This window comes from Hoplias malabaricus, chromosome 7, assembly GCF_029633855.1.
Source record: "Hoplias malabaricus isolate fHopMal1 chromosome 7, fHopMal1.hap1, whole genome shotgun sequence".
Taxonomy (NCBI): Eukaryota; Metazoa; Chordata; class Actinopteri; order Characiformes; family Erythrinidae; genus Hoplias; species Hoplias malabaricus.
Window position 1 is genome coordinate 24,065,584 of NC_089806.1, and position 26,198 is coordinate 24,091,781.

Consider the following 26,198-nt stretch of genomic DNA (forward strand, 5'->3'; position numbering starts at 1 on the left):
CTATCCTCCCCTTCTCTGTTCATTGTCAACACTTACAGGACTAATCGGCGGTTTTCTAGACATCATTTTTCCCAGTTCTTCCATGAATGCAAGCGCTCATTAATAAACTACGTAGTTTTAGAACAAAATATAGACATTCTTAGTGAATACAGAAAAGCATAATCAACGAATGGGACGCACAGAAGCAGCTGCCCATGACCCCCAGGGCTCCATTCCCAAAGCAAAGCTTCAGCTAAAGGGGAACTTAGACAAATCCACAGCTTTTGCTGCGGTTCAAAATCAGACAGTGGGTTAATTAGGGCATTTTGCAAGTTTAAGATTCAGATACAGTCGTTTGTGTGTGTTTACGCCAAAGAGAGTACCAGAGGTGGCGCTTTTCCAGTGCCGCTGATGTGTCTCTATGGCGATCACGGGTCTGCCTCAAATGGCAATGTAATCCCTAAGTAGTACATTACGTAGGACATGAAATAATTGCTTCTACATCCAAATAGATTATTGTATGTCAGATATAAACCCGTTTTTATTCAACCATACTGTACCAGGCTCCTCTAGCAAAACCTTGTACACGTTTATGTGTAGATTCGATAGTTCCATGACTTATTTAGGGCACTATGTAGGGAGTGTGGAGTGATTGAAAACAGCCATATTTTTCCTCTTCGGCGCCGTTTTCAAACTGCTTTAGCGCCACCGGAAGAGAGAGAGAGAGAGAGAGAGAGAGAGAGAGAGAGAGAGAGAGAGAGAACACTTCTGCAGCGATTATCAGCTAAACTTAAAATGGATCATTCTTTATATCCCCGCGAAGTAGCTATCCTAACTAGCTATCACTAGCTACATTATCTCTAGAACGACGGAGTTAATATACATTCAGCAGTTTTCACAGTGTGTAAATACATTTCCTCTGGAGAGTGTGTTGGTGTTGTGCTGGTGATGGATTGTAAACACAGTCGAGCTAAGAGGCTAATGTCAACGTCTGTTTTAACTAACGTTATCCTTAGCTCTTCTCTCATCTCCTAGTTTGGACAGCTGCTCTTCTACCACAAAAACACACCGAAAGCAAGCTATTGGGTAAGGTTACTAAAATCTTAACACATTAAGAAATGTAACATTATAATATTTAACGTCTCGTGATCAGCTGTTAGCTTAATCAGATAGCTAGCTACGTTTATGTGTTCTTTGCTTACAATAGCAGATAGATTTATCGTTAATCTAATGACGAGAACACCCTGATGATATTAAACGTACGTTATCACACTAGGTTTGTGTTTGGTTGTATATGTAAATCCCATTGTTGAATCCTTCAAAATACTTAATTCTTAATAACCAATCGTTCAGATTGGTTTAATGTAAATGCAGACTTACTGATTCTGAATTATTTAAAGTAGTGTTGATAGGAGTTAAGTGTCACATTGTCTACCACGCATATACAATCAATGGCCAAAAACAATAAAACAGTTTATACTTTTATGAGATCCACTGGCTATGTAGGTGCACCTTGTAGTTGTACACAGTGAACTCCAACAGCACTACTGTGTCTGATCCACACACACACACACGCACACACACACACACACACACACAGAGAGAGACAGACAGACAGACAGACTCTAACATCCCACCACCAAGTCAGTGTCATTGCAACGTTAAGAATTATATACTTCCCAATGAATATCTAATCTGTGGTGGTCATATTTGGGTTCTGACTATTGAGAACAGAGGGAAAGGGTGATAATCAACTATTGTTAAGCACAAAAAAGCCCAACATTTAACAGACAAGGTATGAATACTACTGTGAGGCACTTAAACCAGTTATGAAAACTTTCAGTGCTTGTACACATGTATTTGTGTATCTACAAAACCTGCAAATCTACAACCTGTGAAATAAGCAAACACTTTCAGGTTTTTGTGGGCTGCCTAGATAAAAAAAACATAGGATCAACAAGTCATTGGGCTTTGGCTATTATGTAAGAGCATAAAGTTGGAATTAAAATGTGTAAAAATAAAGTCATTTGTGAATGGAGCAAAAATGAGAGCTGCTCTTTGCTCACTACTTGCTGCTGCATGTTTGGGGGTGGGCTAGCTTTTTGTTTTTGGGCTAACCTTTTAAAATAATGTTAGCAGGAACAAAGACTTATTAAAAAATCACTGCAGACTTGTGGTTAATTAAATGTTAAGCAATTACAACTAGGTCCATGTAGAATATGAGCTATTCAGATATTATATAGCCTGTGATTTGTTGTTGTCATTAACCAAAAAATGTCATCTATTAGCAGAGCTTTATCCAGAGAATAATCATGAGTACAAATGCTGAGCGGAAATTTATAAATCTGAGAAAGCGTCTAGATCAGCTGGGATATAGGCAGCCATTAGGCATTGAGTCATTGCCATTGGTTGAAAAACTTTTTAGGTAAGTTATCATTATAATTTGTAATTTCAATAATTTGGAATAGTCAAATATGCTTCTCATTATTTGTTTCTTAGTATGCAATTTTTATACAGACTCGGTGTCTGTATCTACCTGCTTGTAATATTCGTTAAATCTAACAGCCTGTCTTGGGTTCCCAGTGATCTTGTGCACACCACTGAAAGTCTTCGCAATGCTAAACTCTCAGCTGGAAAGACTCAGAAGGAGAGTCGGAATCTTGATGCTCTCCTTGAGCCATATAAGACGGAAAATGCTCGGCTGGTCAGAGAGAATAACGAGCTGCACTTGGGACTTCTGAAGCTAAGGGAGGACAAGGATCGAACAACTAGAGGTTTGTAGGCCTTAGACTAGAGGTATTCAAACTTTTCCCTCTGGAGCCCCCCATTGCCAGTCTTTTTGAGAACCTAGGCCTCACCCTCAATGGATAAAAGACTTGTCAGTATACAAACTACACCAGAACATGTATAAAAAACACATCAAATCATCCCATTAGTCCAGAACTTTTGTTGTCTACTATAATCTGTCTAAAAATACAAAGCAGAACTTGACACTAAGAGCTTCTCCTTTCTGGACACATGAACAGTTCACTTCTGTATGAAGTGCCCCTGCTCTGAATGACTTTCTCTCCTCATCCATGTGTGCATAAGCAGCTTAATTTGATGCTTAATTTCTCACACTAAGTTAATTTATTGTTACATAAGTAAAATAAAACAACATTATATGATTAGATTAAGAAGAAATAAGAACATATGAAGATTAAAAAAAAAACATTTATGACAGAGACATTTTAATATTTATTATTTTTCACAGTCTCACATCTCACCCCCCCACCCCTTCAACTCCCTCACGGTTTGAATACCTCTGATTTAGACATTGCCCTCTTGATATGAGGATCAACACAGTAACACTAAACACAATGCACATGTTTTTCCTCATTCTGTGTTATATGTTGTGTACCAACTAGAGCCAATGCTCTTGCTGTCATTTTCCTTTATGTGATCAGAGCTGAAGGCTTTCATCAGGAAACTGGACCATGAGACAACAGATCTGAAGTTCCTCAATAATCAGTATGTACATAAGGTCCGGGCTCTGGAGAAAGACAGCAAAACTAAAAGTGAACGCATCCTACAGCTTCAAGAGAAGAATATGCAAGCTGTAGTGCAGACACCAGGTAGAGTGGCTAGTCTTGCATATAATACTGCTGCACTGCATGTTGAAATGATCTGTGATCATGCAGAACTCTCTGTTCTACAATACCACTGTAATTATGCTATAGCAATGCTGTCTTTTATGGGAACCTATGATAATACTCAATTTGATTGAGCAGGAGGCAAGAAGAGGCCAATTCCATTTAGACGTCAGCGGCTGCAGATAGATGAGCTCCTCCCACATTCTCTTGGTTCTACGACTCCAGCTGTGGCACAGGCAGATGACCCATACGTTGCTGACCTTCTCCAGGTGGTTGATGACAGGTATGATTGAACTTGTAATCCTCAATTCAGATTAGATTTTGTCCTTATTTGTGTTCTAAAATTATACAGATATTGTGTATTATTTGTTTAAAAAAAATTGAATAAGGTTGGCCCACTGTTATTTATGTTAGGATCCAAGAGCTGCAACAAGAGGTGACAGCAGTGAAGCTGGATCTTGAGAGAGCACAGGGAGGAATCAAACACCTCAACTTGCAGGTATGTCTGTGTGCAGATCCATGGCTTTTCTTTGGTCAGCTTTCCTTGTTTACCTAACAGAAATTTTAGTGTTGCTTTTGTAATGCAGATTTTGAAAGTGCATGCTTGGCTGTTATTTTTTTATTTTCTTGCACATACTGTGAGTTTTTTTCTTTCTCCTTTCTTTTCTTTTTCTCTCCTTTGTTTAAGTTATTTTCTTAATACTATTGGCCTAATACATGGCTAGCCCAAAAATAGTAAATGTTCCACTTAGTTATGTGCTATACAAGCAGAGTTTTACCCACTAATTGCTTACCCATGGTTTGAAAGCCAGCTGTAAAAACTATGAACATTCAAATACAGATGAAACACAGAAACTCTGGCACTGTCCTGTAGATAGTGAAATGTACAGGTTTGTCCTGAAAAAGGATGCGATTTCATTGATTTTGATAACATTTGTTCCATTACAGACCATAGTTTGACCTATGCTAATAACTTTTACATAAACGTCATGTAACACTGTTGTTTTTCATGTTCAAAGTATTATTGCCAAACCGGCAGAGAATGAATAATTTTAATGGTAAATTTGAAGCTATGTCTATTTTGTATTTTTAAAGTAATTATATTGCCAATGAGTTCATAACTTTCCCTTGTTTAGTTTTTAAACTGAGTTGGTATCACAATGATAAAATGTTCATCAACATTGGCATCTGAAGTTTTTCTGTGGTTCACGCTCCTTTTTTTAAATTCATTTTTAAGGTGGAGGAGCGAGACAAGGAAATTGAACGCCTGAATCGGGCTCTGGACGGCGGTCGACCATATGATGTCATCTCTCTGGAAGCTCAAAACATCAGTAACGAAAAGCTTATTGCTCACTTGAACTTACAGGTGAATAGCTGTATGCTGTTATGTTATTTTTTTGTAGATCTAAGATGAAAAGGTTGTTCAGTACAACTTGGTGTTGTACTCAATACTTCACTTATCTAGTAAATTTGTTTACTAGTGTTTTCTATTAGGAGATTTTTTTCTGACTTGGAAGTGTTTATTTAGTCTTCCAACTTCCAACAACTGAAACTCACCCTATCTTGAATCTTGTCAGATTGAGTACCTGCAGGAGACAAACAGGGCTCTGGAGCAGAAAGTAGAGGGGCTGCAGCAGAGGAAGAAGACTGTTTCAAGTGAGGTGGCAGACCTGAGCGCCAGGAACCAGGAGCTGTGCCTTGAGCTCACCCAGATAGACCAGCTAGCACAGCAGTTGGAGAAGGACAAGGAGATGGTGCTGGAGACTGCTGACATGGAGCTTCAGGAAGCCAGGGTGGGTAGAGGGAGAGGATGTATAAGCACACTGAAAATATAAGGAATACTAAAGCTATAGGTGAAATCATATGTAACTGAAGGTTGGACTACAAATAGCTTGTACACATGTTTACATTGCCGATCCCTCTGTACGCAGAAAGAGATCCAGCGGCTGCACGGACAAACAGAGGACCTGGAGGAGGTTATATCTAAATTAAGACAGGTATGTTCTGCTGGGCTTTCTGTAGCTCTCTGCTGTCTAAAACACTCATGTGAAATGGGCTGTGAAATTAGCCATCTGCTATTGTATGATGTTCTTGCTGTACAGATCTTAACAAATTATGGGTTGCTTAATAAAATCGTCACTAATCCTTATTATTTCTGGATGGGAAAAGCGCAGATTTCACACGCCTTTCACATGATTGTATTTCACAAGAAATTAAACACATTTACATTTCTGATGAAAATTCAGTGTGTATTTGATTTTTTATTTTTATTTTTATTTTTTCCATGATTTGTTTGAGGACAGGCATAAATAAAGCATTCCCACTATTCTATGTTCTCAAATAATAAATCAGCTGAACATGACTTGCCCAGCTACAACGCAGGAATACAAACATCGACGTCTTAAAGGTTAAATTACAAACACTGAAATCTTTTTTTTTTAATCTATCTGTTTATTAATTTACTTATTTTTTATTTATTTATTTTTGAGAAGAATGAGATTCAAACCCCTTTGGACGTGCAGTGGGAAGCACATTCATAGGACAAATCTTTGTGTCTATACTGCCCTCTGTTGGAAGTACAGGGCTTTCTATTTTCATTCTTTGGCATAACTCCCTGGCAAGGACTTCTGGCAATGACGGGCCAAGTCTTATATTTAGAGTGACCGTGGTGTCACTGGAATGCTCATACACTACGTAAGACTGCTTTCTAAATCTTTACATAGCGGAACTGGTACCTGTGATGACCTAAATCTTTTGATTGGCTGTTACAGGACATGGCAGAAGGAGATCATGAGAAAGATCATCTGAGGGATCAGCTGGCAGAAGTGCAGGAGCAGAATGAGAAAATGGAGGGTCTGTTAAATTTCTTGGAGGAAGAAAAGAGGAGATTACATGAGAAAGTTGAGAAATTGACACAGGAAGGTAAATATAATTACTTTTTTTTCTTTTTTCTTTTTTTTTGAGATGGTGTAGATCTATGAAGCTGTATGTGGGTGCATTTATTTGAATAAGCTATGAAAAAGAGCAGTAGGAGATTTTGAAAAAACAAATAAATTGAATATATTTTCTTTTGAGAGTTATTCAATTTAGTAAAGTTTTCATTTAATTGGTAATAGCTTCAGTGTTATTATTCACTTTTGATATTTAAATATATATATTTTAAAGCAATTATGTTTACTCGTATAACTCAAGAATAGAGATGGATAGCTAAGTATTATTCTTTGTTCTTGTATCAGATAAAGAAATGATTCTGGAACTGGAGCGTATGCGTGTTCAACACGGAATGTGTGGCAAAGAACACTCCCCATCTCGATTAGATGCTTTTGTGAGGAGTTTGGAGGAAGAAAGAGACCACTACAGACTGGAGGTAGAGAGATATCGCAAGACAAAAGGCGTGTCCAATAGAAGTCCTATTCCGAGCCCATCCAGGGGCAGAAGTCCCAAAGGCAGAGGGAATTGGAAAGTCTGGGTGAGACCCTATGCTTCTACATGTATTCCAAAACCAGTAGCCTTAGATTTTGTTTTCATATAGCTCAAATCTATTCTATTAGTTCATACAGTTCAAACCACATTTTTGTACAATTCTGGGGAAGTATACTTCATAATTGTTACCTACACGCAGATTCAATACCCAAACATTAACATTTAAGTGAACTAGCACATATATTACGAGCGCATAAAACACAGTTCCTCTTTTTTAACCTGGGCACTGTTTGTGTACAGAGAGACAGTGAAGATACTGAGCTGTCAAGAGCTGTCAGAGAGAGAGATGAGCTACAAGCAATGCTACTTGGCTTTGAGAAACACATGGAGGACATCCAGGCTAAAGTCAAACTGCTGACTGCTGAGCGAGATCAGCTCAGCACTCAGTATCAACAGGTAACACAATATACTTCTTTTCTAAATTGAGGGTGTAGCATATGTGTAATCCCTGAAGATAGGTTTCTAAATATGCGCATACATTATCACTTCCAAACAACTGGAAATAATTGTGTAGAAAAATATTATATTATATAATGTGTATGTGTAGGCCCAGGAGGAGCTGAAGACTCTTCGTAGAGACCTGATGTTTTCTCCAAAGCTACAGCAAAAAATGAGGGATGAGAGAGAGCATACAGATGCTGAACTCCACAAAGTTTCCACAGAAAGAGATGCACTCCGTGAGAGACTCAAGGTTTGTGTGTATAGCATTTAGTAATAAATCTGAGAGGCTCTGTTTGTAGTTCACCTTCCAAATTTAACCAAATGCCTGACATTGACTGGCTTAGGGGTTGATACTATAATAATGTACCTGTGACTGTTCATGATAATACCTGTATATTTTTAAATGAAATAAATGATGGCAGACAAAGCAGGGGATAGTAGCAGAGTTAGCAAAGAGGATGCATTTGTTCCTGGAAATTGAGCTACATCAGTAATGTGGACAATTTATGGATACAGAAGATCAAAAACAAATGACTGTTATGTGTAAATACTTGCAGAAATACAAAAGGTACCACTCATGTGCCCATGTGAATACAAGGAGTGACAGTTATTGCGGGTATTTTAGAATGATAATGTGAGGTTAAAAATGTGTTTGTTAATGAACAAGCCAAACCAAACATAGTCACTCTGACAGCCATAGCTTTTGCAAGTGGCACCCCATATGACCAAAACAAAACAAAAAAGCAAATTGTGGAATGAAATAACTGAAGCTGTCATGTTTTGGTTACCTAAGGACATGGTGCCTATACAAATGGTGGAAAAGGAAGTATGTAAGCGACTTGTTAAGAAGCTGGTCCCAAGGTACAACATCCTCAGAAGGAAATATTTCTCGCTAACAGCGTTCCAGGAAACGTATGATGATGATAATGCTTTGCCAAGTTAGCCATTTCTATGGGAAACGGATCTGACATCTTTATTGCAAAAATATCCAAAAATATTTTGTTATAATTTGAAAAATGTATTGTCCACCCCTAGACTGACTATATATTTTTTTCCCCTTGTACTTTGCACTGAAACATAACTGTTTTATGCATGCAAAAGATGGACAGACATAATAATAAGCAATTCTGAAATTGGTTTGATTCCACTGCAATGAAAAATAAATGCTGATAAATAAGAAACAGCAAATAGAATCACTTTCACAAGATGTCTCTCTTTTAGCCCTACTGAATGAGTTTTAAACACACACACACACACACATACACACAAAATAACCACAAATCAAAATTTCAGCTCTTGGACAGCTACAATACACACATATTTAACAGTTTTGAGTTGTTGAAACCTGTTAAATGAATATGTCGAGTAACTATCCACCTGCCTGTTGTTTAAGGTGCAAGTGGGACAATTCACACTATGCCAGCTAACCATAGTCATTGTCTATTTGTGCGTTCTTTGCAGGTGGCTCAGACTTCAGCTTTGACAGACAGGGAGCAGGAGGAGTTCAGAATACTTGATATGGAGAACACTGTTCAGATGGTACTGCCGTCTCATCACTCAAACAGCTGATATTACAATCAATACTACAGCTTTTTAACAGCCATTACCAGTTAATATTCTTACCATTCACACTTTGCTTTTGCCTTGTTCAGTGAACGATCATGAATTTGCTGCATTATGGAAAGCCCTGTGGTCTTAAGTGTTGGTTTGGGGCAGGCATGGTCCTACTTTAAATTAGATTATCAAGTATCATTTTAGTCATTTTTGTACACTTCTATCCAAGTTCAGAATAATTTGTAATAACAATCTTTTAAATAGTTTTAAATATTATAAACTAGACATGAACATATTCAGTGTATATACCAAGTTGGATATAAATATTGTATCTATTTGCAAAAATGTTTTTGTCAAGTCTTCTGCATTGAGCCTAGTTTCCTTTTGAAGTATGAAAAATTCTGGGTTTTATATATATTTTCTCTCAGTTCAGACTCAATCTACCTGTTGACAAAATGATTACACGATTGCCAAAATAATTTTTGTCAGCTTCCTTCTAATATGAAAAATGTGAAGTAGCACAAGTTTGGATTTTTGGATTTTTTATTTTACTGAAAACTCCAAATAAATGCGTGTATATGCATACAAATCTTTATGTATATGGTCTTAGCTGGAGAGAGAGAGGACAGACTTGCGCACCCAGGTGACTGTGTTAAAGGAAAGCCGTGTAGCTGTTGAAGAGGAACTGAAGGCCCGTTCAGCAGCTCTACTTCAGAATGCAGAGGAGATGTCACAGCAGAGAGCAGAGAACAGCACACTCAGGTACTCTTTGGCAGTTTTTGAGTTTGTTGTTGTTTCTTTTTTTTTTTTAAACATCTTTTGGGACTGGTTGTTAATCCTTAGTTATATTTATCACCAATTATCTCATATTTAACAGCCAAAACAATTGAATAACAGTTTTTTCCCATAAGAGCAGTGTTTTTTAGTATTTATACAGAGTCTTTTGGTTTATTTTTATTTATTTATTATTTACATTCTGAAATCTCTGGATGTGAACAGTTTGTGTGTTTTATAGGTTACTACAAGAGCAGATGGAGAAGTCTCTGTCTGACATTCAGCACAGATTTTCTGTGAAAACCAGTGAATTACAGGCAGCTCACAAACAAATAGACAGGCTAGAGGATGAAATCGGTAGGTTACCTTTTCTTGCTGTCCATCTCTCAGTTTGTCTACACATTCTATTTGCAAAGTCACAGACAAATTAAGACAAAATGCTTGACAGTTTAGACTATTCCCAGTTACAGCTCTGCCTCACAAGCCAAAATATTTGGCTTAAATATGTTGATGTTCTCAAACACTTGTTTGTGTGTCTGCATGCCCACAGCTGAGCTCAGTAGACATGGCACCTCTCAGACTGATGAAGTAGCAGCACTGAAGAATGCAATTGCATCTCTGGATCGAGAGAAGGACACTCTGCAGGAGGCAGTGGACCAAAAGGCTGAGAGCATGGTCTTACTACAGGACCGTCTACACAGTAAGGTAGTTGGCATAAACTAATAATGTCACAGTAAAGCTGTAATATTGTAGTTGAACTGCCATTTTTGTTGTTCTGTTCACTTTTGGACGGTGTGTAAATAAAAGTCTTCTTTGATATACAGTACTGTGCAGAAGTCTTATGCACCTAAGAGATTTTTTTTTTAATTATTATTATTATTATTTTATTATTATTATTAAATTATTATTATTTATTTATTTATTTTTTAAACTAATGCCTTCTCTGTAATGTGGCGCTTGTATAAATTTGCATATAATTACAGTAATTAAACAATAATAATATAAACTATATGGACTGCCACAAGGAGAGATTTGGAAAGTTAAATCAACACATTCACACAGAATATCACACTCACTGGAATAATGTTATGTAATGTTATGTAATGTAATTTTGGGCGTTATTTGTCATTTGTTTGTTTTAGCAAATAAACACTTAAACACTCAGATAAATAGCTTTTTAATGCCTATAATATTTGCACAGTACTGTAAGTGTCAGTGACATCGTGGGGAACCATTTTTCTTTTTAGTATTATGTTTCTTTTTTGGTTTATGCTTAAAATATATATAAAATTTTCAAATACATTGTTGTACCTTCTGCAGGAGAAGATGCTGACAGAAGTACAGCTCACAATCACAGAAATGGAGAACTCTTTAGAGTAAGTGTCTTTGTCTGTTGTTTTAAATAATTATTGATCATTTAAATATAAGTACTGTTCTGCTAAGAAAGAGTACCTCCTGAAATGTGTGTAATTGTGTGTTGTAGCCAGCTGAAGGGGGTACTGGGCAGTCGTGAGCGGGAGATTGCTAGCCTGCGCAGACAGTTAGACCAGTCACAGGAGGAGCTCTCATCAGTAAGTCGTGACCGAGAAATAGCATTGAGAGAGAACAGGAGATTACAGGACGATCTGGCCACCATGACCAGGGAAAACCAGGTACACTTGTATGCACATATGAGTATGTGTAAAGATTACCTATGACTATTACAGATGTATACATACATATCTGTTTATCTGTACTGTTGTGGACAGGCAGTGCATACTGAGATGGAAGAAGCTTTGAGAGAGCGGGATGAACTGAAGATGAGGGTACACTCATACATCTCTGAGGTGGCCAAGATAGAAAAATTGATAGCAGCTAAGGTAAAAAAATAAAAAGCAAAATGTTATGATTATTCCTCTCGGATGTGTGGGGTTAGCTAAATCTCTCTGAAGAAAAAGATTATTTATTTTTTTTGCTTATTCATTTGTAATCCTATTGCTTTTACTCACTTAAGATTTGCACTTCCTGTCATTTCATGTAATTTAATTGTGCAACCTGCTACAGTCGAGCAAATGTTGCTCTTTTTGTTTAGGCACATAAGAAACTGACTGTTAACATCTCAATTCCAGAGAAGAAAGCTACAACATTACCTATACAAATTAAATTAAATACCATTTAATTTATGTTTAGAGCAACTATCTATTTACATCATTCAGGTTTTGTAACCCCTTTAACCTGGGTAACTGTGGTTCAGGAGCCTACTCAGAATCACTGGGTACAAGACAGGGACACACTCTGGACAGGACGCCTGTCCATAACAGGGCACCACACACTCGCAAATTCATTCACACACCTATGAACACTTTTGAAACGAGTACTCAGAGGAAATTCACTTAGACAGAATACGCGGTGGGCTTTGACAGTGACACTACCTCTTACGCCACTGTGCAGCCCCTGAAAGCAAATATTTTATGATATTTCTGGTCAAGAAATAATAATGTAATATGTAAGTAAAATATAATGTTTGTTATATATTTTTTGTACAGGATCAGGAGAACAGAGAAATGGTGGAACGCTTCCGCATGGCACACTCAGATGCAGAGGAGCGTGAGATGAAACTGCAGCAGGCAGAGGGCCTCAACAACTCTATCAAACTAGAGCTGCTCTCGTCTGATACAGAGCGCAGACACCTCAGAGAGAGAGTTTCTCTGCAGGATAGAGAGATACAAGAGGTATGGTTTGGAACGATCTAATTTAATTGTAATGCCTAGTAATTCTTTAAGATGAACCCAGGGATGATCAGAACCACGTCCTAGAGTGGCACAGTTCTGTGGCATTAGTAGAATGCAGTGCTGTGTTTCTTTAGAACTGGAGTTTAACATCCCTTTATGAGAGCCAAGTCACACCCTGTCATCGGTAGATTGCTAGTTCAGTCCCTGGTAAAGCCTCGAACATCCGAGACAGGGAGTCCTCATTCTCCCCTCATCACAAGAAAAATAGTAGCTAGCGTTTAACTGCCTTTAACTGACGTATATTAAGACAGCATTCTCCTCTAAGCATGTTTTGCTGGCATTGTGTCTTCAGTAATTTGAAAAGAAGCACTAGTTGGCTTCATGTCTCTGAGGAAGCCTGTGTCTTCATCCTCCCAGATTGGGGGAGTTATTGGGAATTGGTGGAATTAGCCAAAACACCCAGTCACATCAAAATTTCACTCTCTGTAGTTTCATATGAATGTGCTTGGAGAGGGATGTTGATTGGTGCTGGTAATTTAAAAACTTGGATGTTCCAAAAATTCAGTAGTTGTTGATGGGAAAAAAGATACATTGTCATGTTTCTGCATTGCAATATCACAATGTCACTATTAACAAGGTAACTATCTTCCAATCTGCACCAAAACTGAGAAGTGTTTTTCTGCCAGTCAGATCTCAGTCACAGCCATTTCACAAGACAAAGATGTTTATGTATTATGGAACATAATTTGAATTCCTGCAGTTGTCAGTGTTCTCTCTTTGTGTTTTTATTTAGCACATGAATGCACTGCAGGCGTATGAGGCTCAGGTATCCTCGCTGGCACGGGCCATGTCTCGGCTGGAGGAAGAACTGCAGACAGCTCGGGTGGAGAAAGCCTCAGTCTTAGCTGATCTGGCCTCTGTGCGAGAGCTGTGTGTCAAACTGGACTCCAGCAAAGAGCTGATTTCACGACAGCTAACTGCCAAGTGCATGGAGCTAGAGAGGGTGAGGGAGAAGCAGTGTTTATACGTATTCCCACTCTTAAATTTTACTGTAGTGTTTGCTAAGAAATTGCACACATCACTGCAGCAATAGCAAATCCCACAGCAGAAGGCAAACATACACAGCCAGGATTTAAATCACCTCACAAGCAGCTAAAGCAAGACTTCAGCAGGGATCTGTGGTTCAGAGTGTACATCCTTAGTCGAGTATGAGGACAGGCCACCTAACTAAAAATTTGTCTTCTTGCCCTTAACCTCAGTTATCCGGTGAGCTGGAGGATGTGCGCTCTGAGACAGATCTTCTAAAGAAGCAGCTGGCCAGTGAGAAGGTGACTGTGCGCAACCTAGAGACACTGCTCTCCACAAACCGGCAGAAAGAGTTCCAGAGCCACCTCAGCGCCAGCGAGAAGGATTCAGAGCTAAAAGTGCTCAAAGATCGCCTGGCCCTTGCAGACAGCAAAACGTAAGAAGAAATATGGGGAAACGTTCCTAATGAGAGCAGTCCATAGAACATAAATGATCATAACTGAATTAAGGTCTGTTAGGGGGTATATATGTTTCAGGATGTCTGGGCTGTTAACAGGATCCAGGATGCTGGATATTTTTGTTTATTTAGGGAAAGCCATGCTAGAGAAGTTTCTCAGCTGCGTGGGAAAGTCTCTCAGCTTCAGACGGAGATGGATGTGCTCAAGAGGCAGTTGACAACTGAACGTTTTGAGAGGTGAGTCGGTCAAACCCACAAGAATGAAACATTCTCAGCCGCACATTAATATTGTTTGTCACCACTTCTCTTTCTTTCTCTCTCTCAGAGAGAGGGCAGTTCAGGAGATGCGCAGGCAGGGTTTGTCTTTCTCCTCATTACGTAGCTCTTCACCACTCAGCGCTTCTCACAGTCCTCGCCCAACCTCCCCCGAGCGGTCAATTCTGCGCACACCAGAGCGCTCAGTAGACAAATCATCAGAAAAGTGAGTCCTTAAATGTTCATGGCTTCATATAATAACCACTGAAGATTTACTCAATGACATTATCTTTTGGCCAATTAAATTAGTTAAGTTCTCTTTAATCTTTTTCTAATTAATCTTTTGAAGAACTTACTGTGTGTGTTGGGTGATCACAGTTTTAAGAGCTTTATTATAAGAATTATCCTTTTTACCAAATTAAAATTAAATGATAGTAATAATAGGAATTTGAAAACATGTTCAATTTGACTGGTCATACTTGAGGTGCTCATACTGCAGTTGTGCATTTTTATGCTTATTAAATCTTTCTTTGTACTGTGCCTTATTTCAGAAGTGTGAGCTTTAAGGACTAAAGAAACAGGACTTGGACCAAGAAAAATGGAAGTCTGTGGCTGTTTTTCTCTGGAAAACTTACAGCTGGCAGTTCTTGTTTTGAATGTTATGTTAACTTCTGTGTCAGAGAATTTTGTCAGGGTTCTGAATCTTTCATTTTAAATTCTAAAAGGCTCAAATAAATTGGCTGAATTAAATTTTATAAATGTGCCTTAGGGCAGGCATTCCTACATGTTCCCTAGGATAAAAGGTTATCAGATTCTAGGTTTTCTGTGGACAGTTTTTAAAAAGCTTGCAATTATTTACAGGGACAAATGAGATCATGCCACCGAAGCCAATGTTTTACAATGTTTAAAGCCACTGTTCATCAAATTATGATGATTTTTTTTCTTTAAATGAAATTAATCCTGTGTAAAGGGTGTTAAAGGAAATTAATTCTGTGTTTTTCAAGGTGTAAATGTTTTTTATGTTAATTAACTTATGCTAATATTTTTGTACACTCCTGTAGGAAAATATTCTGTAGCATGTTTTTATAATGCAGTATTTTTATATAAAATGTTACATTTAAAGAAGTTAGGGTGTGCTTTTAATGCGGCTGGCTGTGAAAGTGACCAAACAATACTGTGAAACTGGAATATGACCGTCTTACACAGGTCTGTCAGTGTTACACAGAAATGCCATTGCTCTGAACATCCAAATATGTTAAGAATGTCCTATGCCTATTCTGTATATTTAAAAAGGTGTTTGTTTTTGTGTGTTTTTTTAACTTATTAATTTGAATAAACATACAATTTCCAGTAGTGGGTTCTTAACAGAAAGACATAGATAAATAATCATAAAATATTATTTAAAGCAACAGTATAGGTAAAGGTAGTATTGTTAACTTAAGATTACAGCTGCAAAATCATGGTGATGCTCCAATGACCTGTGAGAAATGATGAAAACCAAATGACTTAATTTGATGTGTTGCTTCACATTTCAGCGCCTGTTCAGAAGGCTTTATGGGTGAAAATCTACACCTGTTTTGTTTACTCTTTGAAAGAGACCACTGGCACTCACGCCAAGAATTCAGTACAGGGCCTTTTGGTGTGGGAAGCCTTTGAAATTCATTGGCTGGTTAAATTGAAAGCTTATTGCACTTTCCTTGACATATTTCTCTTTTTGTGTGGGAGAATGCATTCTTAATACCTCAAGGAATTTTGTCTGAGACTTTTCTACTAAAGTGGCACTCACTTGTATAGGACAGCGAACAGGTTTAGTCTGTTCTAAGTGTTACTGGTTAGCATTATTTAATAATGCAACAGAAGTATTTTGACATAGGTTCAAGTTTTTCCTTCTTCAGATAAAAACAGCTTGATGTCAACAAGGAAGCAATTCAAAGACATTTAACCCAGATGGTTTTGATACCGTAAACACACACCCCACTCAGCAAACAACCGGCAAAAGCTGTAAAACATCCTGTTTTGATTGCATTTAATTTGCATATAGGAATTTATCGCAAACAGCTGTTTTTCCCCCACCCATTTACACCGCACCCCAGCCAAAACTGCTTTTTCAATGAGGCACAATCCTAGGCCTCTCAGAAAAGGCATTTACATATGTCTTAAGGGCAAAGTACCGAAAGACTGTACAAAATTAAAAACAAACAAACAAAAAAAACTAAACGGTCTACTTCTAAGGCAAAAGGTGAAGATAAATATGAATGATACATACAACATAAAATGTTTTAAAACTAATTATTTGAACTTAAGAAATAAAAAAAATCTGGAATGAAAAAAATGCAGGACATGGGCCCTTTAACCTAAATAATAATAATAGACAAGGTACATAAGCCATATGAATGTTTGGAAAATTTCTGATATTGCGTACTGATATAGTGTGATTTACTCTTTGAGTAAATAATTTTTAAAAATAAAAATTGTGGGGTTATCTAAAAATAGTATGCTACTTAATTTGGCTATGATTGGCAACTGATAATGACTGGCTATGATTGTAATGATAAGCCATGTTTCACAAAAAAAATATTGCAAATCAAAATTCTAGCCAAATTTCGAACAGTTTTAAATTGGAGACATTTAGCATTTTATATATATAAAACAAGTCAGCCGAATGTTTAGTGCTAAAAAAAAAACATCTGTGTAATTAAAAGACTTAGACATTCATTTATAGGAAAGAATCACATAATTTGTCTTAAAAACCACTATTAAATATTTTACCCCAATCACATCATCCTAAATGGGACACAGTGACTGTAGTAGGAGTGCAGACTTCTTGAAAATGTGATAAATGTACACTTTAGATATAAAAACAAATGATTCCAACCTGACTTGTGTGCTCTTAAAACTAAATATAAATGGCAGACTATGTCTATTAGGGTAGGAGACAAAATATTTAAATACAAAATTTTCCTATACAGTTTACTTTCTAAGTTTGATTTGGGATGTATATAATAAGAAACACTGTCCAAAGAAAGACACGTATCTCCATTTTTGTCAAATTTTAATTCATCATTGCATCATTTGAACTTACCAGCTTTCATATTGTGTGGAAATTTCAGGATGAATGAATAAATAGAAATATTCAAATTACTTGGAATGTTTTTAATTGAATTTTTTATTATTATTTATTTCATCTGTTTTATTATTATTTTTTTTTTAATGAAACTTTTCTTCCTTCTCCTATAAAGTTATTATTTGGCATTTTGGAGATAAATGTATTTCTTTGGACAGCAACACACGCACTAAAAATTATACATAGAGCACTACATAAATGCTGATATTACTATTCTGCTTTATGCATCTTTTGCACAGTATGAAGTCATCTTAATGGAGAATTTAGGCTTTAATCTCTGTTCGAGCTGATCCACAGTGTGCAAACTGTCAAGGAACATGGTTCAACTAAATGCCTTTTTGTGCATACACTACTGCCAAAAGCAAGAATATTCATAATAGAAAAAATGTGTGTGTGTGTGTGTGTGTGTGTATATATATATATATATATATATATATATATATATATATATATATATACACACACACACACACACACTCCTCAATGTCCCCTCTTGTCTTGCAAGTGGCCACACAATAAGGAAATGTTAAAAACAGCATTGAAACTCATGGTTAATCTTGTGCTTGTATTAAAAAATAAAAATAAAATCACAGTTTTGTGCCCAGCACAATATATTGAACACTCGTTCCTATATGCTGCAAAATTATTACTCATAATGTACATAAAAATATATTTCACTTGTTAGTAACAGTGACCTCACCTCTTTCTACAGATGTGCAGTAATTCCAGTTCTAAATAGTGGTTACAACTTAAATAGCTCTCATATGTCACTGTTCATCATGTTCCCAATTCTGTACAATAAAAAAAATAAACCTGATTATTTAAAAACTGCACTGATACAAAACAAAAAAAATTGTATAACGTACAGCTGTACACAAGGAAATGTCCCAGGTCAAGTCTTTGCTAGTGTCGACAGTACTCAGTGGTTATGTTGGGTAGTGGGTATCCGAAGAGCGAGAAGTCTAGGATGTACTTTGGTAAAAGTTCTCTTAGTAGTTTCTGAGGCACACTGCATAAGTAGTAATGCAGGGTTTCTTTGGTAACAGGCTTATACCATGTTTGCCGTTCAGGGAAGTGCACATGTGGTGGCGCCTGTATGCGCTTTAGAACATACGCAGCATCGTTCTCCAGCCTCTCGTACGAGCCAATGAAGTCGTACCCTATGGCACAGGGCTGGCAGAGGTTGTGCATGGGCATCCAGTGCTCGTTCATGCGCTCGGGGTCCTCGTCCAGCAGGTAGCGCACAAACTCAGCAAATGTCACGTCGTCTCCTGCTATCATCCTCCCATCCTTTGCGCGTCCTTTGCGGTACCTTCGCACAATCTCAGCTCCATACTTGCGCTGATACGCTTCAATCTCACCAAACTTGTTGCGGTATGCTGAAAGTAGGCGTGCCATGGGCTCACGCACAAACATGAACTTGAAGTAATGGCGCAGCCGGTGGCGGATTTCTTCTGGAGAGAAATCAGAGAGGAAGAGAAGGTCTGCATGGTGGTCCATCTTTCCCTTGATGTCCACGTGTGATATGGCGCCACTCAAGACCTTCAGCACCCGTTTCCAGTTGGAGCAGGCCACCTTGGGCACGTAGCAGTAGAGAAAGCGGTGCTCATCATTTACGAGAATGTGTTGCAACAGGGTCTTCCTCTGCAGGGGGCTGAGGGTCCACACAGTGCCCGCTGTGTTCCTCTGACCACACATGGCCTTTATGGTGCGGTTACGGATCTCCTGCAAAATCTTAAAAAAGACACAAATATTAGTACTGCATACCACAGCTCATTTTAATAACAGTAGTGCTGTTCCAGGAGAGGGCAGCACGGTGTTGCAACAGGTAGTGTCACTGTCATCCCGCGCTAGGGTCCTGCTCCAGTTGACTGTGAGGAGTTTGATGTGTTCTCCCTGTGTCTCTCTGAGTGCCCTCTGGCTCCTCAAAATTTTCCATAGGTGTGAGTGAAAGTGTGTCGCTCTGTGAAGGACTGGTGCCCCCTCCAGGGTGTGTTCCCACCTTGCACCCAGTGAGTCCGGATAGGCTCCGGACCCACCGTGACCCTGAACTGGATGGAGCTGTCACAGATGATGAATGAATGAAAAAATGTTCCAGGAGGGTTTGTGCTCAGCATAGTTTGCCAAACACCTGTTGCATGCATATACACACTGTAGAACCAAAGCTGCCACACACCTCCTCATCCAATATTTTTAGATATTAATGGAGGGTTTAGCAACAGGCATTGTCCACGGGGCCTGGCTTTATGGGTTCTATATACCTGCCTTGTGTCACTGTCTGTGGGGATATGAGATGTTCTCCCATATGCTTGTAGGTAGGTAGATAGGCAATCGTATAATTCTGTCCACAAACATGTGTTTGGTGCCCTGCGATGGACTGGCGCCCTGTCTATAGTGTGTTCCTGCTTTGTGCCCAATAAGTCTAGCAAGCCTCCAGATGCACCATGACCATGAACAGGTAAAATGAACTGCAAAAAAATGCATGAAAGAATGATAGGGAGTTTGTTCAGGTTTCACCTGGAAGTTGGAAAACTGCTGTGAGAACTGATACTCAACCATGAAAGCATTAGCAAGGTCAGGAACTTATGTTGGGCAATCAGTCTTGGTCGTATTTGGAGGCAGCCCCATCACTGGACACACTGGACCCATGGTTTCACACATGATGTTTGTTATTGTAACAGATGTGTTATACATGTGATAGGTAAAATATACAGGGATTCTGATGCCTTGCAGGTGTGTTTAACTGCAGTAAGCATGTTTCCCTGCACCACAGAGTTTGCCACACTGACTATGCTTAAATCTTTCTGATGAGGACATTATACAGAAGTATTAATGAGAGCTTCTGTTGTCTCTGTCAATATTTCTGCTGCAAAAGGAATTAAACACGCCAAAAACGACATCAACAAAGAATAAATATTTACATTCAAAATTCCACTGGCAGACATGGAGGCCAACTTTGCCAAGAAACACACAGAGGACACTGTATCATTCACTTCCTCCAAAGTCATCTTCAAATGTCATGTAAAGATTATTAATGTCCTGTTGTTGCAGCATTTTCGAGAGAAATGATGCAACAACTTCTCAGATAATAATACTGAGTGAATTTCCAGGATGATATTTTTTGTGTTCAGTCTTCAGAGTTACTGTCTTATGTCGGTGCGTGACCCAAAATAATAGAAATGATTTTGTGTGTGTATAATCAAATGAGTGTGTAATCAGAGATTGTGTGTGCTATCATGTTTTCTTTCGCTATATACAATTTGCAAACATTTTTTTAAATTGTTGGATAAACTTTTTTTAAATGAGTTAATTCAGAGTGCTAATCTATAGTGCATACATTATACAGAAGAAAGTTGCTGAAAATATTTACAGTATACCAGTCACCACTGAAAATTTAGCATTTTTAATATTTCTGTTTATTTATTTATTTTTTTTGCATTAATCCAATACACACTGACCCACATACAATTATTAACATCATCCAAGTCCACCAAGAGACTCCTTGTAATCTCCACATCATTTGCAAGCTGTTTTAAGTAATACATAATAGTAAGTATTTTAGTAGGCTGTAGGGTGTGAATAAAATTAACACCCAAAATGCCTTTTATATGAAACGTGGAACAGGTAATAAATATAGTACATTTTTGTCATTTGGAAGAACTTTGTGTTCCTTAATAAAAGATAATATTTAATATTTAATAAAACCTTGATAAACAATTTGGTATGTGGCCAAAAAATATTCCATTATACATTGTTTAAATTACATTTTAATAAAATAACTATTGACATATGATTCTAAACCTCTGAATGTTAGTGTTCTGCACATTGCTTATTTTAGTAATGTGCATTTTACAAAAAAGAGCCTCCAAGATTTTCTCTTTTTTTTTTTTAAACAGAAAATTGGAAAAATGTTTTCAAGGAAAGCCTTACATGTGGGCCACATCTTATGAATGGGCTGCTCTCTTTGGAGAGCAAGAAATAACATGCAATTTAAGAAGTTTTTGAATCCTAAACTGAAACAGAGATGTTTACTTTAAGAAGGATTCGCCACAAACTCATACACAAACCTCCAAGGTTTATAAAACTAATGGACGACACCATAGAAAGACAAAAAAATAAATAAATAAATACATACGTTTATATCATGGACACAGTATCAGTGCTTTTTATAGATGTCATTTTAAATTTAGATGGAGAATTATATCTACTGTGTGAAATATTTTTGGGTTTTCATGTAAAGCATGAGCTAATGTGAGGTAGAATCAAGAGTTAATTGCTGAGAAAAAAGCTTGATACTGAAGCTCAGTTAAAGCCTGTTAACTACAATAGCCCAGGGCAATATATAAAGCAGAATTCCTCACATTAGCCGAATAACCAAGAGGAGCTTGACAAAACATGTTAATATTACTAGGATTGAAAGGAAGATCAGCAATTTGCATAAAGCAAGACAACTTTATTTATAGAGCACCTTTCATACACAAAGGGGATTTAAAGTGCTGTACAGAATCAAAAGAAAATGTAAAAAGCAATTAATTAAGAATTAGTATTTAAACACTAATATATATAACTAATATATTAAATAGTGCAATTGTGCAGGGCTAATGGTCCATTACAAAATAAAAGTGGACAATATTCTATTCTATTCTAATTTTAATGTAGACATAATGCTTATTTTTCCATTTGTGAAGGATGTGTGAAATGAGGTTTTAAACACTGAATAAACTTCCTCATCTCTGGACTAGAACAGTAAATGTATTGTAAGTATTTATTATATGTAAAATATTTGGTCATAACCCAATTAAATGAGACAAAAAAGTATTTAGGCTGAAAATACATTCATACACCATCAATGGATAATCACAGAATTTTGAAATCAGTTCATGTTTCAATATTCCATTAAGTCTTTATGGCATACTCTATATTTATACAGAACATAAGCTGGAAAAAGAACATGGTTGTTTTGCAGTAAAGCACACTGCACAGTGGAAAACAGTCCAGTGCCATTCCTTCATTTCAAAAGGAAGGTTCTTTGGATGGAACATATGGGCCGTTACCTCTGGTCCACAAGTCGGGAACATTGTGCTTTTGTGCATGCTGGTCAGTTTAAGAAAGGCATCTGTTCAGACAGATGCCGAATATAAATCACAGTACAAACGACTGGGAATCACAGGATGAAAAAAGAAAAGAAAAGAAAAGAAATGAAAATCAGTCAGGCACTTTTGCCTGCTGTGAACAAAACACCCTGTAGTCCACATACTCTGTACATTTTCGTGGTTTCTCAGAACTTGAGCTCAAAACTACCTCGAGCTTGAGCTCAAGACAACCCTCCAAACGAGGTACAGGTGGGCTACAGGATGCTTTAAATCAAACAGAGCCCTTCAGTATTTCAGACACCGCTTCAAATGTTGGACAAAAACGTTAGGTGTGGGTGAACTGGCAAAAATAACACAATAAGTTGATATTTTCATGCTACACAATGTGCATCATACATTCCAACACAGACACAAAATACCAGTAGAGCCACATTGAAAAACTGCTATTGAAATGTGGGTAAGTTTGGTAAAATAGTGAGGGGGGTCTTTAAGAAAGAGAGAGGAGGGGGAGGGTTAATCCGGCTTTACCTGTGACTCCACGTCCTCGGTGGTCTCGCGTTGGTGTCCATAGTAAAGAGGCTGGGGTCTGTTATTGTTGGCGCGGGGCGGCGGTGTGTCCACTCCGTTCAGGAGGCCTTTCTCTATGAGCAGTAGCAGGCCGCCGGACGCCACGATCACGGCGAACGTGAGCACTGAAGGCAGAACGGAGCGGCTATCGCATACACCGCCGCAGCTCCGCTCGCGTCGCCGCTTAAGCCTCACACTCAGCCCGCTGTCCGGACCGCGAGCCCGCGGAGTCCCCGCCATCACCCGCTCCAGTAAAGTCCACAGTAACGGTCCTGCAGCTCGCTGTGTCTGTGCGCTGGCTCTCCGAGAGATGAACGTGGCAACATTAACTGGGACTCAGACCGAGTCCTGTCCTCAACAAATTGTTTTCTCTCAAAAAAAAAAAAAAAAAAAAAGTTCAGGGGAGCATGGGCATCATGGGGGATGTAGTCTGACGGGGCGGAGATACAAGTGGGCTACATTCTACATTTTTAGGTGACGTTGAGTTAAAGCAGTAAAAAAAAATCCTCTTTTTCCTTAAAGGGCAACTGCGCCGTTATCTCACAAAACCGACCCAGTTCAGTCATGAGGTGTAGTATGGAAGCACATCCTTGCCCAAATGAATGTAAATCCCATAATCCAATCTACGCTTGCAATCTTTTGAACTAGTACTTAATTTTCATTTATAAAGATTTTTCATTATTATCTCAATTTCCCTTTCAGGTCATAAATTAAACTCCAAAACACTTTGCTCATCGAAATTACAGTAACAAGTTATTTCCAAGACAATATCTCTCTAAATGGGTTAAAAGTGTCTGTGATATAACTCTACACCTTCTCTCTCACATTCAGAACTGTGAATGAAGTCTCAACCTTCAAGATGACAGGATTAGTTCCTCAGGTTTATGACATAAGAAACCCTGGTTGTCTGAATTCACCTATTTGAGACACTGTAGTTTCATAATGTTAATGCTCAGCCACTGTGCTGTTAATTTTAGCAAAAACAACACCACACAATGTTAAAAAAAAGAAGTTGAAATATGGTATTCATTTGAGGAGGTCTGTAAATTAAAAGTCATTTCCCAAATTAGAGAAGTAATTTAATATATCTCAGTACAGAAAAGGGTAAGTTCTCAGCTCAGCAGTTTCAGTTCTATCCTTTTTATTATTATTATTTTAAAGAAACAGAAATTAAGCGACAGAGGGATGGTTACGTTTCAGAAACTGGCCATTCTTAGTTTTATATGGTAGGCCCTAAAAATATGTAATTATATTATATTTACTCATGTATCACTTGGACTTGTGACACTTAAGAGTGGAGAACAGCTAAAGTAAAGTAAAGTAAAGATTACTTGAATACAATCACAGAAATTATATTAATGAGTGTAACCTTTTAGGTTTATTGTGATGATTGTATGAGTGAGTATGATTTGTTGTCATAGATGAACACCTAGGGTGAGAATATGTGATTGTTTAAAATCTCTCATGGTTTTCCTAGGATTTAATTAGTATAAACTTCTTGTTAAATAATTAATCTATGTCTCTATAAGCATCCGGTTCTGTGATTTTCAACAAAGAGGAAAATCATTTTTTCATGTCATAGTTATAATTTGATCTCAGATTAAATATATTTTACTGTAACTCAAAATATATTTGACATCATCTGTGTTCTTAAGAAACTGGAACATCTCACTTCCTTAAATTATATCTTCATCTACAGACTTAAGTGTCACCAGTCTGAGCAACTGACTGTTCCTATATTTCTGAAAGAAGGTATAAGTTAATCTTGTTTAATTTTCAAATATATTCATTTCCACTAGAGTCATCGTATAGTTTCTAAAAATGTGTATTTCGATTTGACCAAGTACTGTCTGGTTGTGTGGGGTCCATTATCTCAGTTCCTACCTTAATATGACTAACCTGCGTCTGACACCTTATTTGTACGTCTTAAGCCGTTTAAAAATGGCAGCTGCTACATCATCAGTTTCTGGGGGGTGTTAATACAAGGGAGAATATAATAAGCTCAAAACAAGTTAAAAACTTTGTAACATCATAGCTAAAAGAATGTGCCATTATCCACCAGTTTACACAGAAAATTGTTAATCGTTTCACTAAAATATCTACCTACCCCAGGGAAAGGCAAAAAGTGAATGACCTGCCCCAGGATTTATGTTTCATTTTTGATTTTCCATTTCCAATTTAACGTGCTGCGAAGGACTGGCGCCCCCTCCAGGATGTGTTCCCACCTTGCGCACAGTGATTCTTAGTATCACACTGACTCCAATGAGTATTTCGTTATTATCAAGAGCTTTAGTATTTTTTTTTAATTCATTGGATAACGGTCATGGAGGTAGAATGCTTTTCAGAAGCTACACCAATGATGATATAAGCTTTTCATACACATTTGAAATACAAGACAGTATAGATATTGGTAGGTAGTTCAGAAATACAGATGAGTCTTCAGAGTTATACAGTGGTATAACGTTGGCCCATTTTAGCTCATCAGGAAATACACTAGTAAGTAATGACTGATTTATAAGGTGACGTATAGGGTCGGCTTTAGTAACACTGGCTGGAAATCATCCACATCAGCAGTTCTTAAGATTGTTTAAAATATCATTCAGTTCTATTAAGGTTACAGGGTGAAATTTCAAATCATTAAGTGTCAAGTGAAGATGTGGTTGTAACTGTGAAATATCTGGTATTATATCAGATCCAACTGATATCCAAAAAAATGATTGCACAATGAAAAACTCTAGCAATTTCACAATGACTAATAATAACTGTATTGTTGTAATATATAAACTCCTTCCCTTAAACACTCTAGGTACATTTACTTGTGAATATACTGATGATTCACCATGTGCTCTTCATGTTATTATGTGCTGGAAATGACCATTGAGTAATCATTTCACTAAATGCTGAGTACCCTCTTTGTGCATTGTCATGTGTTATAACATCGATTGTTCCATGAAGTTTGTAATCCAGTTCCTGAATTTCTTAATGTTTCTTTTGTTAAAATATCTTGCATTAATACTTTAGGTATACCTTTCCATGTACTAGGGAAAAGACCCAAAAATGATATCAGTATATGGAATACCACACAGTTAAGTTGGTAATATA

The 26,198-nt window shown here is 37.5% G+C and overlaps 2 protein-coding genes across 3 annotated transcripts; one reads left to right on the forward strand and one right to left on the reverse strand.

The window, feature by feature from the left end:
- The first annotated feature begins 746 nt into the window (after positions 1-746).
- Positions 747-15,630, forward strand: cep135 (centrosomal protein 135). Of its 2 annotated transcripts, none has more exons than XM_066677024.1 (26): positions 747-1,065; positions 2,268-2,404; positions 2,563-2,753; positions 3,426-3,593; positions 3,750-3,894; positions 4,026-4,110; positions 4,849-4,977; positions 5,189-5,404; positions 5,543-5,608; positions 6,383-6,533; positions 6,848-7,080; positions 7,335-7,490; positions 7,642-7,785; positions 8,997-9,074; positions 9,700-9,851; positions 10,105-10,220; positions 10,414-10,568; positions 11,184-11,239; positions 11,347-11,515; positions 11,612-11,722; positions 12,389-12,574; positions 13,368-13,577; positions 13,834-14,036; positions 14,190-14,294; positions 14,383-14,538; positions 14,864-15,630. In XM_066677024.1, the coding sequence occupies exons 2-26, from the start codon at positions 2,292-2,294 to the stop codon at positions 14,883-14,885; spliced, it is 3,516 nt and encodes a 1,171-aa protein (XP_066533121.1). In that variant the 5' UTR covers positions 747-1,065; positions 2,268-2,291; the 3' UTR covers positions 14,886-15,630. The 2 variants fall into 2 exon arrangements, with proteins under 2 accessions (XP_066533121.1, XP_066533122.1); XM_066677025.1 differs by having other exon boundaries at positions 2,271-2,404.
- Positions 15,631-17,899: 2,269 nt separating this feature from the next.
- On the reverse strand, positions 17,900-23,456 carry chst14 (carbohydrate (N-acetylgalactosamine 4-0) sulfotransferase 14). The gene is made up of 2 exons (XM_066677668.1): positions 23,058-23,456; positions 17,900-19,170 (listed from the first exon to the last, which is right to left on the reverse strand). Exons 1-2 carry the CDS (start codon positions 23,334-23,336, stop codon positions 18,340-18,342), a joined length of 1,110 nt encoding a protein of 369 aa, XP_066533765.1. The 5' UTR covers positions 23,337-23,456; the 3' UTR covers positions 17,900-18,339.
- Positions 23,457-26,198: the final 2,742 nt, after the last annotated feature.

What these genes read in the sequence shown, in the direction of transcription:
- cep135 (XM_066677024.1), top strand. Translation starts at nt 2,292, where the DNA reads ATGAGTACAAATGCTGAGCGGAAATTTATAAATCTGAGAAAGCGTCTA. An exon ending in GAGGGAATTGGAAAGTCTGG is followed by an intron (nt 7,081 to 7,334) that starts GTGAGACCCTAT and finishes GTTTGTGTACAG; the next exon opens with AGAGACAGTGAAGATACTGA. An exon ending in CACTCCGTGAGAGACTCAAG is followed by an intron (nt 7,786 to 8,996) that starts GTTTGTGTGTAT and finishes CGTTCTTTGCAG; the next exon opens with GTGGCTCAGACTTCAGCTTT.
- chst14 (XM_066677668.1), bottom strand. Translation starts at nt 23,336, where the DNA reads ATGGCGGGGACTCCGCGGGCTCGCGGTCCGGACAGCGGGCTGAGTGTG. An exon ending in CCGAGGACGTGGAGTCACAG is followed by an intron (nt 19,171 to 23,057) that starts GTAAAGCCGGAT and finishes GTCTTTTTTAAG; the next exon opens with ATTTTGCAGGAGATCCGTAA.